General features: G+C 25.5%; 2 protein-coding genes across 3 annotated transcripts in view; one reads left to right on the plus strand and one right to left on the minus strand.

Moving 5' to 3' along the window:
- The window catches only part of LOC126895440 (peroxidase-like), a 63,191-nt gene extending 54,632 nt beyond the window's left edge, over positions 1–8,559 (plus strand). The window contains exons 3-13 of one of the 2 annotated variants that reach the window (XM_050667290.1): positions 193–403; positions 475–663; positions 729–907; positions 4,413–4,608; positions 5,599–5,817; positions 5,894–6,026; positions 6,095–6,251; positions 6,316–6,495; positions 6,648–6,846; positions 7,925–8,027; positions 8,090–8,559. In XM_050667290.1, coding sequence (XP_050523247.1) covers positions 193–403; positions 475–663; positions 729–907; positions 4,413–4,608; positions 5,599–5,817; positions 5,894–6,026; positions 6,095–6,251; positions 6,316–6,495; positions 6,648–6,846; positions 7,925–8,027; positions 8,090–8,180 — 1,857 coding nt within the window. In that variant the 3' untranslated portion in view covers positions 8,181–8,559. The remainder of the gene's footprint in view (positions 1–192; positions 404–474; positions 664–728; positions 908–4,412; positions 4,609–5,598; positions 5,818–5,893; positions 6,027–6,094; positions 6,252–6,315; positions 6,496–6,647; positions 6,847–7,924; positions 8,028–8,089) is intronic. The other variant, XM_050667289.1, reaches the window with a different exon arrangement.
- Positions 8,560–9,408: 849 nt separating this feature from the next.
- LOC126895443 (UDP-glycosyltransferase UGT5-like) lies at positions 9,409–17,745 on the minus strand. The gene is made up of 7 exons (XM_050667298.1): positions 17,495–17,745; positions 15,194–15,285; positions 14,898–15,135; positions 12,636–13,228; positions 12,355–12,577; positions 10,364–10,583; positions 9,409–10,292 (listed from the first exon to the last, which is right to left on the minus strand). The coding sequence occupies exons 2-7, from the start codon at positions 15,221–15,223 to the stop codon at positions 10,007–10,009; spliced, it is 1,590 nt and encodes a 529-aa protein (XP_050523255.1). The 5' UTR covers positions 15,224–15,285; positions 17,495–17,745; the 3' UTR covers positions 9,409–10,006.
- Positions 17,746–19,354: the final 1,609 nt, after the last annotated feature.

The raw sequence follows: 19,354 nt of genomic DNA on the forward strand, positions 1-19,354 counted from the left end.
GTGTATTTGTGGAAAATATTGTGGTTGATATGTATACTTTTGATAATTGCTTTCATTATTCTTTTCATTTCATTTTATCACGGTACAAAAAATGATGATGCTATTTTAAAAGTAACTGATTTATTGTATTTACTGCATTTCTATATTTAGTTATAATCTTTTTTTATAATTACATTAATGGACTGTCTATAGATACCATTGAGTACATCATCTAATCCATTACACATACGCAGTGTAGCCACTTACAATGAAACATACTTAAAATTATGTGCTCCAGTAGTCCAATGTAATCCGAATGAGAAATATAGGAGTTATAATGGTTCTTGCAATAATTTAGCTATACCTACATACGGAGCAGCACAAACTCCGTATTTCCGTTTGATGAACGCAAACTACTCTGATGGTACATTTTAAATTGTAACAAGGAATATTTTCCTTACTGTTTATTTTAATATTGTATTTTGAAATATTTAGGTATTAACAGTTTCCGTACACAAAAATATGGTTTACCTTTGCCTAACAGTAGAAAATTACAATTGGACATATTTTTGAATCAAGAAAAAAGACTAATAGACGATAATAACTTATTTATTGTACCATTTGGTCAAATGATAGCACATGATATTTCGAGTCTACCTGTAAAAGTATTACAAGACCCGAATGGTAAATTTAAGTTACTTTCTTTCTAAAGCCTTATTTATGACGGTTAATTAAATATTTTATTTAAGGTCAAATCGTTGATTGTTGTCCAGTATCTGAAATGATAAAAAAATACCCATCTTGTATTGAGTCGGTTGAAGTTGACAATGATGACCCTGTATATGGAAATCATAACATAACTTGTATAGGAAACACCCGAGCAAAGACATCAGCTGATTTTGGGTGTTCATTAACACCGACTACATTTGTAAGTTTAATGCATAACTCTAAGACACTTTGTTTTATTATAATTATTATAAACTCTAATAATTATTAGAGCGATTTTTAGCTAAATGCGTCACATTTTTTTAAAAATTCTTTTAATAAGCCCCTTGAGTTGTTCTATTATAAATGAGAATTTAGTTAACACTTTAGTGAAATTGACTAATGATGATGTGTACCACAAGAGGGTCAAAACTTCGATTGATAGTTTTTCCGTTTCGTTAATTATCTTACAAATTATACTATTAAAAAAAAAAACATAAAACTTAATTGTAGAAAAATCTTTAACTATAAAAATTGTTTTCACAAAGAATGCTTTATGATATTACCTTCCATACAAAGCTGAGAAATTTTACTATGACGTTTTTTTTTTTTTTTTTTTGTGTGTGTCACTAATTTTTCTCATTTTTCACTGGACCGATTTTTCTCAACGATACGTCAAAAATCACAAATAATATCTAGTTTTAGACTTTACCTACAAAAATTGTAAATTTTCCCTTCGTTCACCGTAAATTTTTGAAAACCCCCAAAATTATAATTTTTAAAATCGCCATAACTTATTGAAAAATGAACAAATAATCCTTTTTTATTTTATAACCATAAGTAATTCTCCTTTATTTTTTTATAATATTTTTGTAAAATTGACCCTTAACCAGCACACAAGAGGGGATTCAAAATAGCAACTTTTTTTTACAAAACTCAACGTTTTCAACTTAATTTTTGAAAATGTTCCGAAAATACTGCGTCCTTAAAACATATAACAAATTAAAATTTATTTTACTTACTATAAATCAAATAAAAAAATTGTTCTTCTTTATGCAAATGACTGCCGTAATTAAAAAATATGCTAATTTTTTTTTCAAATTTTATTTTTTTTTGTTCATTCACTTTATATACCTTATAAGGGTTTCCCATAGTAATGAGTCTACCAATAAATATATAATTTAAAATTATCCAACTCACATTAAATGTAAATTTATATTTATTTTGATTATTTTGCCTCTTCAATGTTAAGAAAAGATTTTTTGAATTTTTGAAAACTTCATAATTTGTATAAAATATAGAACTATTTCAATTTAACTTTTGAAAATGTTCCGGGAATACTGAGTCTTTATAATATAAATATTTAATATAATATAATAATATTTATGTTAAAATAAAACATATTTTATGTACTAAAAGTTAAAAAAAAATTGTACCGACGACCCATTTTCAATGTGCAAATGACAATCGAAGTAAAACAAAAAAAGGAGTTAATTTTGCTTATGGTATAATTTACCAACTTCTTAAAATTACATTATCTACAGATTTGCATCGAAGCGTTTCTTTTATAGTGATTTTTATCACTGTTAGATATTATCTATACTTGTCCCAACTATGGCACGTCTATATACAAAATAAATACCCAGCACAGTGGTGACGTGGCATAGTTGGATCAAGTATAATGATATCAGACAGTGATTAAAATCACTATTATAAAAAACGTTTCGATAAAAATCTGTAGATAGTGTTTAATTTTACAAAATTGGTGGATTATTCCAAAAGCTACATCATCTCTTATTTCCTTATTTATATCCTGATTACAATTTTTATTATTAATAAGTTTAATATATATAAATAATATTGTAATATTGTATAATAGTGTAATATTTATAAATATATAAAGAAAAATGGTGTTATTTAAAAAAAAAATATGTCGAATGAAAGATGTATATAAATACTACTTCTCATTGAAAAATTATATTGATCCATACATTTTTCAAAAATGTATAGTATAATAAAGTTAAAAATGTAAAATATAAAATCAAGAATTTTCACACAAAAATAGCATATGGTAGCCATTTTCACCGTGAAGACAAAATAAAATCTGAATTTTTTTTTCCATAATGAAATATATTTTATAAGCTTTAATTTAAGGTATATATAAAAGTGTCAGACTTCCCGGAACACTTTCAAAAATCAAGTTGAAAAAATTAATTTTTTGTGAAAAAGTTGTCATTTTAAATCCCCCCCTGTGGGCAATTAAAGGGTCACATATAAAAAAAAATACACTAAATGATAGGTAAAAACATCATGCATTTTTTTAATTTGTCTCAGATATTTATATTTTATTTTAGTAGGAACTATATTAAATAGCCTGTTAACCAAAATTATTAAACATTTTTCTTATAAAGAAATAAAACCAAAGTTTTTTATTATATTATATAGTTATTAAACACTAAATTAATTTAAATTCAAACGTTTTAAGGCGGTAGAATTAAGAAAAAGTAAAACTATAACTTTATAAAAAACCACTAAATGACGTTAAAAATGACATTTTATATAATCAAATTTTAAATGTAAATAGTGATTTTTAATTTTTTTTTATTTTGATAAGATTATGATCGGCCCATAAAATTTGTGCCAATCTTAGATTTAGTTAATGAATTTATATGACTTCCCAATGTTTTTGCATTTTTGTGGCTTCCTAGTATCAATGAATTTATATGGCTTCTCTCAGTATAAATGCATTTATGTAGCTTCTCAATATTTTTGCATTTCTATGGATTCTCAGTATTAATGCATTTATGTGGCTTCTCAATATTTTTGCATTTCTATGGATTCTCAGTATTAATGCATTTATATGGCTTCTCAATATTTTTGCATTTATATGGATTCTCAGTATTAATGCATTTATATGGCTTCTCAATATTTTTGCATTTATATGGATTCTCAGTATTAATGCATTTATATGGCTTCTTAGTATATTTATTTTTGCATTTTTGTGGCTTCCTAGTATCAATGAATTTATATGGCTTCTCTCAGTATAAATGCATTTATGTGGCTTCTCAATATTTTTGCATTTCTATGGCTTCTCAGTATTTTTATTTTATTTTTTGTGGCTTCGCAATGTTATTGCATTACTATACCTTCCATATTAAAAAGCTATAAAAATGTAAAAATAGTAGATTATAACATTGTTATAGCTGTATATAACATAGTGATTTATTTTAAAACTTAATATAAATAAAGTTATTACATGAAAAAACGAAAGAAATAATTATTACTATAATTCAAAAACATAATTCATATAATAAAATAAATATTTTTTAGATTAATTCATACGTTATAAATATTTCTGGATGTTTCTTGTTAACAATTAATTATAAAAAAAGAACCGATTTATATGCAATTATAAATTTTGTTTTACATACTTTGTAAAAACTCGAATGAGTGCAAATTTGTTGTAAGTACACATAGTAGCTTAAAAATACTAGTTTTGCGAGTATAAATTCCACAAATGCCTTTCCATAACTGTATCATTAATTTTAACACATTGCATTGTTTTAAAGCTAATTAAAATACATTTCACTAAGCCAATGATTTGTTCAGAGTAGCTTAACAGAAATGTATAAGTGCATATATGTACGTTTCCTGATTATAAATATGTATGTTAACTGTATTTAATAAATCCACTTAATAAACCTTTTTTTTACTAATTATAATTTCAGTTTAATAAAAATACACATTTCCTCGATGCTTCAGAAGTTTATGGTTTTAATGACACATTGGCACATAACTTACGATCTCATAAAAATGGCATGCTAAGAATAAGCATTAGGGACGATGGTCAAGTGTTTTGTCCGATAGTATCCATTAAATCACGTCCTGAAATTTCTTCAGACCAAACCGTAGAATTTGAAACAGGTTTGTATTATATAGTTTTTTGGATTAGGCATTATTAATATTGAGACGTGGTGTGGCGCAGTTGATAAGAAGTTGGCGCTTTAGCGCTATTGGTTACCGAATAGTACTATACGGGATCTTTAACAATAATACATACCTTTCCCCCTTACTGTCAGTCGGTGTAAATATTCTGTCAAATCAATAAGATAGAGCCGACAAAAAATATTTGGGATCGAGGCTAAGAAAATGATAATGTATGTTATTAATTTTTGATTATCTTTTTATAAAATCTCTTATATATTAGTAATTATTTTACTTGAATTTAATACAAGTATCATAATATATAAAGGGATAACGAAGCAAATTCTTACAACGGAATTATTTTGAACTTCATATAGCTGTAATATGCCAATAGAATACTATAATGTAATTTTAATTAACATATTAAAACAAATTTTATCTGTTTTACAAATATTTTATAAAACATCATTACTAAGTTTTATGTAGTTTTAAAGTTATGAAGTTTTAAATGTAAATTATTAATTTAATAAACAATAAAAAATTATCACTTGGAAATAATGGTATTTAAAAATAAATATATACTTAAAATATTAATTTAAAATTAAAAAATGTTTGTAAACCCAACCTCTAATGAAACGTTTGATTTTTTTTAGTTAACCATAATAAATTTTAATTGCAACTTATTATTAATATATTAGCAAATAGTACTATAGAGTTAATTTGACAATTAAAAAAATACTGACAGTCTTTAAAGGTCCGCATAAACTGTAATTTATAAATTTAATTGTAATTTAGTTTTCTCAGGCCTCTGTAAGAGGATAATCCATCACTGCCTATGAATTACATCATACCATGTGTTGTAAAATAACATTATTAAATTTATAAGGAAAAACTGTACTTTTCATATGAAAGACTTATATAATTATAATTATTATTATAGAAATGAATGTTCAAATATTATAAATAATTTGTTTTTATTTATAAATATAGGAAATTCAAGCAATGAAGGGGATATTTCAGATAGTAATCAAAATATGGGATTATCGGTCATTCAAACTATGGTAGTGAGGTTTCATAATTTTGTAGCGTCAAAATTATTAATTTTGAATCCTCAATGGGATGATGAAACACTTTATCAAGAATCACGTAGGATCGTTATAGCTGTAATTCAACGAATTGCATATGAAGATTTTTTGCCAATTGTAATAGGTATTTACCTAAATATTTATGAATAATTTATTAAAATACTTTATCATAACGCATAGTGTCTATTTGGAATTTTTAGGAGAAGATTATCACACTATGTATGGATTTGAAAATCAAACTGAGTATGATCTCACGGTTAATCCATCTACTTCGGCAGAAATGGCATCAGCCGCTTTTCGAGTTCTTCATAATGTTGTACCTATTGATTTTAAGTAAAAAAAAATTCTTAGATATTAGAACAAGAAATTGTTTATTTATTTTAAATATTTGTGATTTTAAGATTAATAAATGAAAATTACACTGAAGAATCAACATTTATTATAACTGATTGGATGAGTAAACCTAACTTACTTTTAGCTGATGATAACTACGATAAGTTTATAAGAGGTTTTTTAGAAACACCAATGCGTGTGTCACAACCTTCTTATAATTTCTTTGTTAGTTTTTCTAAAAAATGAATACATTGATCATTTAGTATTATACATTAATTCTTTATTTTAGATATCAAATTACATATTTTCATTTGCCTTCCACCCGAGGTACACAGGTAGTGATTTACTATCTTTTGATATACAGAGAGGTCGTGATGCAGGTATGCAGCCTTATAATATAATGAGACATATTTGTGGATTACCACTTGCATCTAATTTTGAAGACTTACGAGATGTTATACATATTAAGGTAAATTTTTAAATATTCAGAATAAATATTGTTATTTTCGATTATTATCTTTCCTTAATAATTAACATTATCTTAGCTTTAATAGATTTAATACACATTATCTTGATAAAAAGTTGAATTATTTTATAATACATATTTTAATATATTTTTAGCATATTGAAAAATTAAAAACACATTACCAAACAGTTGATGACATTGATCTTATGGTTGGGTTGCTTTTAGAAAAACCTCAAGATGACGCTATTGTAGGTCCTACAGCTAGATGTATAATTGCTGATAATTTTTACAGATCTAAGGTCGGAGATCGATTTTTTTATGATGTTACGGGTCAACCAGGAAGTTTTTCTTCAGGTATTATATATAAATTAAATTTTTAGTGATGGTTTTAGTGGCGATAACGGGAATAGAGAAAAATACTGCGTTATAAGTCTTATAATATTCAGTTATACGCTTTTACTAATCTTTAACAATTTTATAGTCGTGTATAAGTATTTGGAACACAAATAACTAAAATACTCTATTCTTTCTTGAATGACTACTTATTTACTATGATTATATTGTGATTTACTAATTACTAAAAACTTTACTAATTATCTGTTTGTGGTTTTATTATATTTATTATAAATATTTTTATGTAACTAATAATTGTACAATATAAAAATAAATTATCTTTTTTCAAATCATTTATATATTAAAATAATGAAAACAAATATTAAATTTTTAATAATCTTGGCCACCAGCACCTTCTCAGAATCGGTCGTAGGCTCAATGATCATCGACTCATTGTGCTGAAGTACAGTAGTGCAATGGGTCAGTCACTATATATTAATTTTAATTTTTGTTTTAACTATATTAAAGCAAACAATTTACTAATAGGAATATTATACCATGGCTATGAATGCTGATCATGGTCAGGATTTATACTCTGACATAAACTGATTTAACCATTGTAGTTTAAATACTTGTGATTGAAAATCAGATAATAAGATTGTAGATAGATATTGCCTACTATTAGTTTTTTTGTAATAACAATAATCACACGGACATGAAGTGGGGAGCTAATTTTTCTTCTTGTACCTCTTAACCGACATAAATTCGCCTCTGTTCATTAAAAAAAAATCATGTATGTAAAATAATGTACCCCATAAAAAGTGCTTATACTAAGAGCGATCGCACCTTATATAAATACGTTTCTGTTTTATGAAATAACTAACCTTATATAAGTAATCATTTCATATATCAACTTACACAAACTAAAATTTGAAGTGCGATAGTTTCAATAAAATTGAAAAGGATATTTAGCAATAAAAACAAAAAAATTGTTATATTAATGTAATTTTCTACTTTTACTCTATAGTCATGTTTTATCCTACTATACTATGCATTTAAAAATAAAAATATTTTATTAATTTGAATTTATTTGTTCAAGAACAAATAAATGAAATTAAGAAAATCAGTTTGAGTAGTATAATATGTGCTACTTCCAATGTGGATCACGTGCAAAGAGATACATTCAAACGCGTCGATCACGAGTAAGTATAAATTAAATTAAATTAAATTAATATTTTATTATTACTTATAAATGTTATTTTAGTTTATTTAAGTATAGCAAATTATTGTGCAAAGACGAATACAATATTGATTTTGACCCATGGATTGAACGAAGAAGTCATGGAGAATTGTAGTTTTAAAATATATGAAATTTTATTTGTTTATTATTAAATATAAAATTTAAGATGTTAATATTTCAAAATATTAGTAGTTTTGTATATTTAAATTTATAATTTTGTAAATATTGAACAAGGCAAATCTATAATTTTATGAAAACGAACAAACACAAACGCTTAAATATGTAAAAAAATAGATCTTTATAAAGTTCGCCGTGGAAATACAACAAAAAATCCAATAACTTTTGATATAATCATGTTTTGGACATTTTTTTTTGTTTAATAATCATTGACTTATTAGACTAAGTTAAAAACATATACTTTATTATTTGTCTCTAATAAGAAAAAAATTACAATATTTTTTAGTTTTATTAAACTATCAAAATTGTGTAAAAAGTGCTATTTTTAATTTTAAAAAAAATTTATAATTTTTGTTTTTATTATAGACAAATAATAAAAAATATATTATTAATGTAGTCTGAAAATACAAAAATTGATAAAAATATAAATAATTATTAGATTATAAGTTATTAGAACTGTCATATCTTTGTGACATACTCTGTATATTAGTCATAATTATTTTTATTTTTAACTACTTAAGGTTCAAAAAATAACGAAATATTTTATAAGTAATTATTTATTTAACTTATTGATCAATATTTATTAATTATTAATAGAAAGCATTTAACAATAGTACAATAATTGTTATAATCATATCTATATAATAAGAATTGATCACTTATGGCTAATATTATTTTAAATAAATTTTTAATTAAAAGAAGTGTTGTTTATTAAATAAAAACTATTAAGACAACCACTGTAAACTTTACTGTCGCATTCGACATCAAAACGATCTAATTTAATTGCCTTACAATTAAATTATTTTTTATGACCATTATTGAAAAATGAGAGGAGTTAAGATAATTTTTTTTTTGTGTATTGAAATTAATAATTAAAACAATTTAAATTCCATTGAGTTTTATTATTATTTAGACTGGTGGAGTTCATATATGTTTGTGAAAAAAAAAAAGAGTATGTTTTTAGATGAATCAAGTACTTTGAAACTTGTTTGTGAATAAAAGTAAAATTATTGCATTATAATTTACTTTTAATTCTTTTATTTTTTTAAATGTAATCACTAATTTAATAATATTAATAAAAATTCTTATAAATAAGTAATATCCTTAAGGGTAATATTGTTAAAAAAGTAATAAAATATAAAAAGTTGATAAAACGACACATAAAATACAATAAAATTAGATTTTTAATTATTATACACAAATTTTTACACAAAATATTTAAATTATTACATATTAATTTGGTAACTTAATGAGAAAATACAGCATAACAAACTAAATTTGACATAGTTTAGTCAGTGCAACTGGTTGTATGGTAGATGGCGACGAATATTATAAATGGGTACAATAAAAAAATGTTGCAAGTTTTTTGGACAAATTGTCTTATTGTTTATCATTTTTATGAAAAGTTTTCTGTCATGGTAATATAGGTTCTAAGTTATATAACTTATCTATATTACTTAAAGGCTTATTTATCATTTTAACTTTATATCTTATGTATAAAAATCTAATTTGTATTTTATCCAAACTATCTTTTCAATCTTATCTGATTAGAATTCCATAGTGGTAAACCAAACTGTATTTTTAAGTGAATCAAATAACAGTTTTCTAAGTATGTTTGGTAAAAGAAATTATACAAAAAAATGATCTAACAGAAGTGTACTATGTTACAAAAATTAAAAGTAATAAATCTAATTAAAACCAATAAAAATAAAAAATTTGTTTATTATTTAAAAATGAATTAAAAAATACAATAGTTTTAATGAATTATTGGTCTTTTTTATTTTTGGGTGTTTTTTCTTTAGAGCAAATTTTACAAGTCCTTTTAACTAATTTTTTGATAACATAAAATGAAATCAAAAGAATGCATGAAATAGAAAAAAATATATCAAGTAACAAATATTGGAACCAATAAAGTTCGTTGGCTGAAGTTTTTAAGTGTGCTGCACCTTTATGTCTTATCACATACTCTATCCAAAATATAGCCTTTTCTAATTGTGTTAAAGGTTCGTCTTTAAAAATTGCTGATATTTTTTTAGCACTTAAGGCATAACTGAAATAATAAATTAAACAACTTTAGACAAATTCTAATTTATATTTTTTATTAAAATTATGAAAAAATACCTTGGATTATTTAAAAGTTTGTGCAAAGCATCACCAAAAGCTTGGTGAGTTAAACTAAAATAAGGCACTTTTATAGCTATTCCATTATATTCAGCTCGAAGTGAATTTCCTTCTTGATCTCCAAAAACAGGCATGGACAACATGGGAACTCCAAAATGAACAGCTTCAATGATGCTGTGTATACCGCCATGTGTTATAAACAATTTACATTTTGGGTGTGCTACAAATTATAGTGACAAAAACTAATTAAACGATGTTAGTTTATTTTAAATTTATAACTAGTTAATTATTTAGACGACTTAGTAAAGATAGAATAAATATGAGTTAATAATTGCATAGACGTCATAACTTACTTTTTCGAAAATAATTTTCTCATAAAATAATATTTTAGTCATTCTATTTGTTAAGAATAAACGATTTAGATTATAATAAAATTACACTCTAAAGAAAAAATGTCGATATTTTACGTCAAAATTACTGGTATGCAAAGTTTACGTGTTTATTAAAAATATCATACGTCAATACGTAGTGACCAAAATTGATCAATAGGGGTAAAAATATACATTTTTCTTTTTTTATCATTTCATTTTAGAAATGAATATTGCTGTACATGGTGGATAAGCCCACGGACTACGTATGGGACGTATGGTGATTTTGAATCATTTCGTATAGTTAGTGTTAAATTTAAATTAAAAAAATAACGTTTAGAATAAAAACGATTTGAAAATCAGTAGCCACACTCACATATTCGAGTTAAAAGAAATTTATTTCACAGATAATCAGATTTAAAATTTTATATTCTTTATTTAAAAATCACTTTTTGAAAAAATTTTTATGATATTTTTATCGCTATCATAACAAAAAAGTGATAAGCCAAAAAAAAAAACCAGAAAAACTCTGGAGCTAATTATGAATAGGCTAGTAAAATTCTAGATGAGTCCCCGGACCATCGACCCCTATTACGCCCTCTTAATACGGGCCTAAACTCAACAATATTCTTTAACTGAACTTGATTTCAACATTATTTTAGAAATTTATCTTCAAAATGTTGAAAAAAAATCGACTATATACTTTTATGGAGTTATCTATTAATTTAATATTTTAACATTTTTATTATTCCTCTTAAGAGTTATCAATTTATTTATGAAATAAAGTATACTAACTATATAAATTATTTTTTTAACTTTTTGTAGTCTAATAAGGATCATAGCATTAAAGACTTTTTTAAAAGAAAAAGTATCTTAACTTATTGAGTTCCGAGACTGGTGGTTAGTCCGACACTAAAGAGAGAAACATCGACTTTAATTATTGAACTGACCTCTTGCTCAGCAAACGGAGCCATGCCTGTTACCTAGTCTTGAATCTAAGCATCAGGAACTGCTACTTTAAATACTCGACCACCGTCCCTTGTTTTAAAAGTAAGAAATTAGAAAAATTCATTTTATTTCACTGTAAGAAATGATATTAAAAGTACCATGAGTTATTATGATAATTATAATAAACTGTGTAATATATTAAAAATATGTGTAATTTTGACATGAAATATCGAAAATTCGCACACAAATATAACATTTTTTTCACTATTTGTCTAAATATTTCCTTATATTATAAGTTTTAAAAACTTCCAGTACACACATATAAAAATTCAAACATTTTTTTTAAACGTGTAATTAATATAAGTCATGAAAGATTCCCGGGCTCTTTTGTAATTTTTGTCATATATTATTATTATTACATTCAGTGTACATTTGATAAACTAATAACCACAATCTGTGGTACTAAGGCTTAATCTTTTATTATGTTTAAAATTATACAGAATTTGTTCAATATTAAATAATATAATTATTATAATAAAATAATAACAGAATTATAATAAGAGAAATATATTTTTTTCAAACACATTAAAGCATTTGAAAAAAATTGAATATTATAAAGGGGAAAATTAAATTATAAAATAACCTCTATTGAAATTATTTAAAAACTATACAAACCTAATATGTCATTTTGTGGGAACCATTTGCGTACAATCACATTTTTGGGTAACTGAGGTAATTTGTCACCTTCCCACTTCCACAAAACAGTTTGTTCAATTTTTGATAGTTCCGAGAGTAACATTGATTGTATTTCTTTTGGCATATCCGCTGACCGAATTACAGATCCTAAGCTAAAATATACAACACCTTTTTTAGACGTATCCATTATGGTCTTTAAATCCTATATTTTAAAGAAACATTAATCGTGGTTATAAAAAGCGCGATAAATCTATAATTACCTCAGGCAATTCCTTTGGAGGCTTGCAATGCATACCAGCAACGTGCACATAACTCGGTATCATTGGATAGGGATATCCGATTACAGGATGAGTATTAATAAGTGTCAAAGATATATTGCGTAATAATTCAACTAAACTTGGTCGATTCTCATGTCCAACATAAGTCATATACTTGTTCATTAGTCTTTCTTGTTGAGGAATATATGCTATCCTATTAAACGCAGTATACAAGAATACCGATACTGTATTGATCAATCTTTGTACGAATGTCATGTTTGAAGGAAATGAAGACGTAATATCCGTTATATAAGCTGGGTTGTAAGGGTTGGAATTCCACTGAGATACTCGAGCGTTGGTCGCAAAAGGAAGAAGTTGAACAACAGGAGCATTGTACTTATACCCCAAAGCTACAAATGCTTCGTGGTAAAAATTTTCAAATATAATTACATCGAAAGGAGTTTGATCTTCAGCTATGAATTTCTTTATAGCTGTTTTATTTAAAGACATTTCAGTGATCAAAGGCCCTAACCAATTTATTTGTATTGGTGTTATTATTAAATTTAATATTTTAGCGAAATCAAACATAGTTCCACCTAGAAAAATTCAACATGAATTTAAATAAATTCTTAGTATTGTTTTTATTTTGATTAATTAAGTGTATAATTTTTGGTTTTCGTACCCGTACATGCGAGCGTATAATGAACATTATATATATATATATATAAACAAATTTTTATTGTTTATTATTAGATATAAACATTTAAAGATTCAATTTTTTTTGAGTTAATATACATGTATAATACTTAAGGGATTACAAATACAGGTAGCTAACTGGTTTTTTATGACGATATTAGCAAGCATATAGCCTTTATTATCAATGGTAATAAGACACATTGTTATGAGTTTATAAACACACTAACTGGCAATACAGAAATTATATCCATTGGTAGTGATAATTGACAATAAACACTCTGTGACTGTAACAGCGATGTCATAAAAAACTAAAAAGAGAAAAATAAATATAGTTTTAAACTGAAAAACACGCTTTTAAAACATATCGAACTAAAAAGTTAAAAATAAGATTAAAACAATAATACTAGTATTTTTTGTTCATTATTGTTTTAAGCTTATTTTTAAAATTATTTTTAACTTTTTAGTTCGATATGCTTTATAAGCGTGTTTTTTTAGTTTTTTTTAAACTATATTTATTTAATTCATTCTTTATTTCTTATAAGGTTATCAACTTCATTGTTTTAAATGGTAACATACATAATTAATTATCTCTTTCATTAAATAGTGTTATAATTAAGAAAATGATAAATTGATAACAATTTTTGAACAAGTAGTTCAGGAGTTATGAATATTTTTACATATGGGTAGAAGGAGTAGTGCGGTAGAGAAATAAACAATGATAAAAATATTATAAATTAAAAAATGTTAATAAACTTGTGTTAAATTTATTATTTTAGGAAAAATTTAGTGATTAACGATTAATCAATCACTTTATATATAACTATAGTGTATAGTACTCAATACATTTAAAATTGCTTAATAATTGTGAATGTAGAATTATTATATTTAATGAAAAATCATTAAAAGGGGGCTTAAGATTTGATATAAGTTGAAAAGGTAGTTCTACACTTATCGGTTATTAATTTTGAATGTATTAATTTTATAAAAAATTTAATATGTTTCTCGTCGTGTTACAGGTTGATATACTGAATCTGTTAATAATATTAGTCCGTCCAATTAAAGCGAATAAGATTATAATCATAACATTTAAAACGAAAAATTTTGTCAAAACGTAATCAAAAAAATAATTATTAAAACAAAAAGAAATTCTTTTCAAACGTCATATTTAAAACAACTCTATGTAAGAAAAATGTAGTCAATGTCCATATTAAAAACTGCTTATGGTAGTGAATTATGTTTTAAACCCATTTAACGTTAACGTGTAAAAATGCAGTAACGTCATAAAAAAACATTTTAATAACGTTTTAATATTAAAAATTGTGTAACGTTTAAATGTTGAATACTATTGAACTCAATTATAAAATAACATTATAATATATTTAAACGTTAAATAAAAAAACATTTTAATCCCGAACCCCGAAAAAATTTAAATACTGTTGATCTCACCTCAAACTTTTCTAATAAAAATTAATCTGCAGCGTTATATAACACATCTGTCTATAATCACACTAGATGAATTCTGAATACCTATTATATAATAAGAATGAAATATTTAAAATTATTTCATACCTGGAATATCCATTTTCTGTTCTTGTTCAATATCAACATGATAATATGGATGTTTTGTTTCGCCCAATGAAAATGGCGAAACTAGGGTCAAGTTATGTCCTTTGTCAACGAGAGCTTCAAATAGAGTTTTAAATCCTATAAAATGGCTTTTAATACCATTCGGGAAAAAAACCAAAATATTTGAAGCTTGAGAAGAATCTACAGTTTTGCTGTATACTTGTAGTGTACATATTGATGTCTAGAAAACGTACTTTTACAAAATAACGCCAATATAATAAATTCAATTTTAAACTTACAATTATTATCAATGAACGTAAAATATGCATGATGATAATATAAACGAGCAACTCCTATGCTGTAAGTATCACGCAAACAACTGGCAGTTGATCTATGAACAACAAATTATATCAGAATATAACATTATCATTAATCGGGAAACGCATTTAATTTAAAACAAATTATATTCCTATATGAACATATTAGAAGGACGGTGTGGCTGAGTCGGTAACGCTGTAGTGCTCCACGCGCACTGCATCGAGTTCGAAATTCGGTCACGGGCGGCTTCATTTGCCGTGCGAGAGATCAATCCAGTGATTGGAGTCGCCATTTCCTTCTCCGGAGACGGACAAACCATTCGTCCTGAAGTATCAATGGTTAAAAAACCTATTCCTTTGGGGAAGCCGCTATGACCCTTGATACGTTTATAAAACGTTGAATATAAGAATATACTTACACATTATGCAACGATATAAGTAAAGTAATTGATATTATAGATAGAATAAAACATATACTTTGTAAAAAAATTACAGTGTGCAATCAGGGGAGTTAAGGAGATGAAACACACACCCCACTTGAAATGAATAATAATATTTGAATATTTAGTTGTTCATGCATTTTTTTGAGATTCAATTGAAAAAAATTGTTAGATAACCTTAATTTATTCATTTGAATTTAATAAAGAGAGACTTGAGTAAATTTGAATTGATTAAATAAAACTAGTAGAGATAACTATAGGTACAACTAGTTTTATTATTTATTCAATTTTATTCCAGATTCATATGTGACCCAGTCTCCCCTAAATTATATTTCAGGAAAAGAAAAATTCAAATTAGTTATTATAGTTGTAGTTATTATTCAATCTAATTTAGAGTGTTTCTAGAATATATATTATTTTTCAAAATCAGATAATTTTTATATATTTATCATTAACGTCCACTCTTTTGCTTGTGCTAGATAGGACGAAAAAACCTACATACCCAGCTCAACAAAATTGAACTCTAATACCTACGATTTAAAGCACAACACTTTATTAACTGAGCTAGGTAGGCCATCTGACTATTGTACAATTAACTTAACTAAATGTATTAAGTGTATTTTAAAGTTTAGCAACAATATAATACACTAATTTAACATCAATATGTACTAATTGTAAAATATATATTTATTACGCAGTAGCCAAATAGTTCAACAGCAACTACAATATCTTCACAATGTGAAATAATCAATATTGATCAAAGAAATTGTAGAGGATTTCGGTTGGGTTCCATAAATCATTCCCAAATTTAATTTCATAATTCAAGCAAAAATAAATAATAGTATTTTCTTCAATCATATATCAATTAAAAGCATAATTTATTATACAAAATTATATCCATCGACAAAAGTTAAAAAAATTTGGATACTAAATTTATTTTTTACCACTTTTAATATATGATTAAAAATAAGAACTATAATTTTCTTAACTTTGTGTACAACTAGTATACAGTTTATATAAATCATTTATTCAAACTATAATTTACAATATTGTATAAGTAAATAAAATTTTATTGAAGTTATCTCTTATTTTTTCTTTTTGGTACCAGCTTCAGTATAAGACTAAAATTATTAACTTAACATTGGTTGGATTTCAATTTTTCAACAAAAAAAATGTTAAACACTTTGAACATTTGTTTTAATGATTTTCAAAGAATTCTGATGAATTTAACATCAAATAAGGTTATAGAAATAAAAAAAAGTTAATTTTCATTATTTTTGGTGATGCTTATATAAAGAATTATATTTACAAAAACTAAAATGTTTAGGAATCCAAATTAAATTTTTTTATATTGTAATTGTGATTTATTAATATTAAGACTGATGAAATAGTGGTAAGGCTAAAATACGGCTAGTATGTTAAGACTTTCACTAAATAAAAATTGAGGGTAATAAAAACAAACTTTTAAACTATAAAAGTCTTCAAATATCAAAATGGAATTTTGTAAAAATTTAAAACAATATTTTCTATTTTAACTAATTTGTTAATTGATAAAATAAAAAATTTTCAATAAATAATAGCCTTGGTTTAACAATAAACTAGAATAGTTCTCAGAAATTTGAGATTTTAATTTCAAAAATGAAGATAGTAACAGGAGTATAAATTTCTTAATAAATGATTTTAAATGTAGTAGAAATTTTTAGTTTTTCTTTATTGTGTATACCAAATAGTCTTGTAATAGAATTGTAAAATTCAAAAAATACAAATGCACAAAAAATATTATTAAACTTTTGATATAAAATTATAGATCATTTAAGTGTCTAAAATTAATTAAACTACTTACCATACGTAAAAAATTTCATGAAATAGTCAATGTTTAAAATTTTTCTTTTAATTACAAATTTTAAAGACTAATCGCAATCTTATATATATTCTAAGGAAAACAGAATTTAAAAAATGTTTAGGAGAATGGTACATTATTTTTACAACACTGAAGGTTGAATACTAGAAATTAATAATAGTTACTATCGCACTCCGCATGTGAAGTTCCAGTAGGTAGGAATTTTTCAAATAAAATAAATATAATTACGACTCATAGTACGCAATTTGTTATCATATAATATATGATAATAAATATTATGTGTTGCAATAAACACATAATTAGTTTATTTGTATGACTACCAAAATCTGCCACTAGAGGCCGTTGCATATTCCAATGAAAATTACTAAATCCCAAGATTTATGGATTATAATCTAAAAACTTTAATTAAATTTTTCCAAATATTGCACTAGACTTTAGTACAATAACCAATCTTGTTCATATATGAAAATTATTTGGGTAGTGTAAAAAACTATATAATTTAAGTATCTAGAATATTTGCTAACACTACTAAATTATATCAAAAAAATGGTATGTTGTAAAATCAGATAAAACTATTTAAACAATTATTTTTTATTAGAAAATATTAAATTATGCATAAAAAAAATTACATTGATAGTTATTGTACTAAACCTTTCATTTCAAAACATCTTAATTCATGAAATTTGTAAGTAATCTAAAGATTAGGGGGTCCTTATTGACACTATAAAAAACCCGAATCTTTCGATTAATTTGCCACAATGACTTTCATAGAATAAAAGTTGATTAATTTGAAAAAAACATAATTTAGTACACTTGTAACATATTTATTATATATAGATTCAATTTTTTTTTAATAAAATATTTACTTGATTTACATATGTAATTTATAGATTTAACAATGACAAATAATTGACTAAAATTAGTAAATTAAATCTATTAAAATCCTACGTTAGTAAACTATTTGTTTTAATTTTATTTTTGTTTACTTCTTAATTTTTTAAAACTCGGACTAAGTACAAGGTTCGTTCCCAAAGTATCCCAATTCCCCTGCACTTTCGAGCGGAGCGGCCTTTGGCTGGTGGAATGTGGTCAAGGTGATAGTGGGCACTTCCATCTACAAACCCAGACACCATTCAGTCGGCTGCGAGCAGCAGTTCAACATGTATCGTTCACGCATTGAAGCTCTGTGAAGAAGTAGCGTCGAGACATCAGTGGTGCTAAAAATAAAGCGAGCATTATAGTAGCGATATGCAATCAAGTTTCGCGTGAAATTAAACAAAACTTTTGCAGAGACTTTAACGATGTTAAAAAAAACCAACGGTGGTGAATTAATGTCTTGGACGCAAATTTATATGTGGCATGGGTACTTCATGGAAGGACGGGAGGCACCGTATGGCGAACTCCGTTCTGGAAGGCCATCTACGTCAAGAAGGGACGACAACGTGTCTTGTGTGAAAGCTATGTTGAACTCCCACAAGGAGTCCCGTCCTTGAGGAAGTCCTGTTTCTTGAGCTATTAACTGGAGACTCGATTGCCTATCGGAGTTGAACACAGCTTTCACACAAGGCAAGTTGTCGTCCATTCTTGACGTTGATGGCCTCCCAGAACGGTGTTCGTCAAGTAGTGCCTCCCATCCTTCCTTAAAGTCCCTGTGCACATATAAACTTGCGTCTGAGACATCACTTCATCACCGTATGCTTTTTTTATGTTCGCTCTATTTTTAGCACCACTAAAATCTCGACGCGACTTCTTCGCAGGGCTTCAATGTGATACACATCAAAACCGCTGCTGGCAGCCGACTGAGTGAGATCTGGATTTATAGATGGAAGTGCCCACTACCAC

Source organism: Daktulosphaira vitifoliae, unplaced genomic scaffold (assembly GCF_025091365.1).
Source record: "Daktulosphaira vitifoliae isolate Bord-2020 unplaced genomic scaffold, ASM2509136v1 Scaffold_1, whole genome shotgun sequence".
NCBI lineage: Eukaryota > Metazoa > Arthropoda > Insecta > Hemiptera > Phylloxeridae > Daktulosphaira > Daktulosphaira vitifoliae.

Coding starts and splice junctions, on each gene's coding strand:
- LOC126895443 (XM_050667298.1), bottom strand. CDS start 15,223: ATGCATATTTTACGTTCATTGATAATAATT. Junction 15,136..15,193: donor TACGTTCATTGATAATAATT/GTAAGTTTAAAA, acceptor TACGTTTTCTAG/ACATCAATATGTACACTACA. Junction 10,584..12,354: donor CCCACAAAATGACATATTAG/GTTTGTATAGTT, acceptor TATAATTTGTAG/CACACCCAAAATGTAAATTG.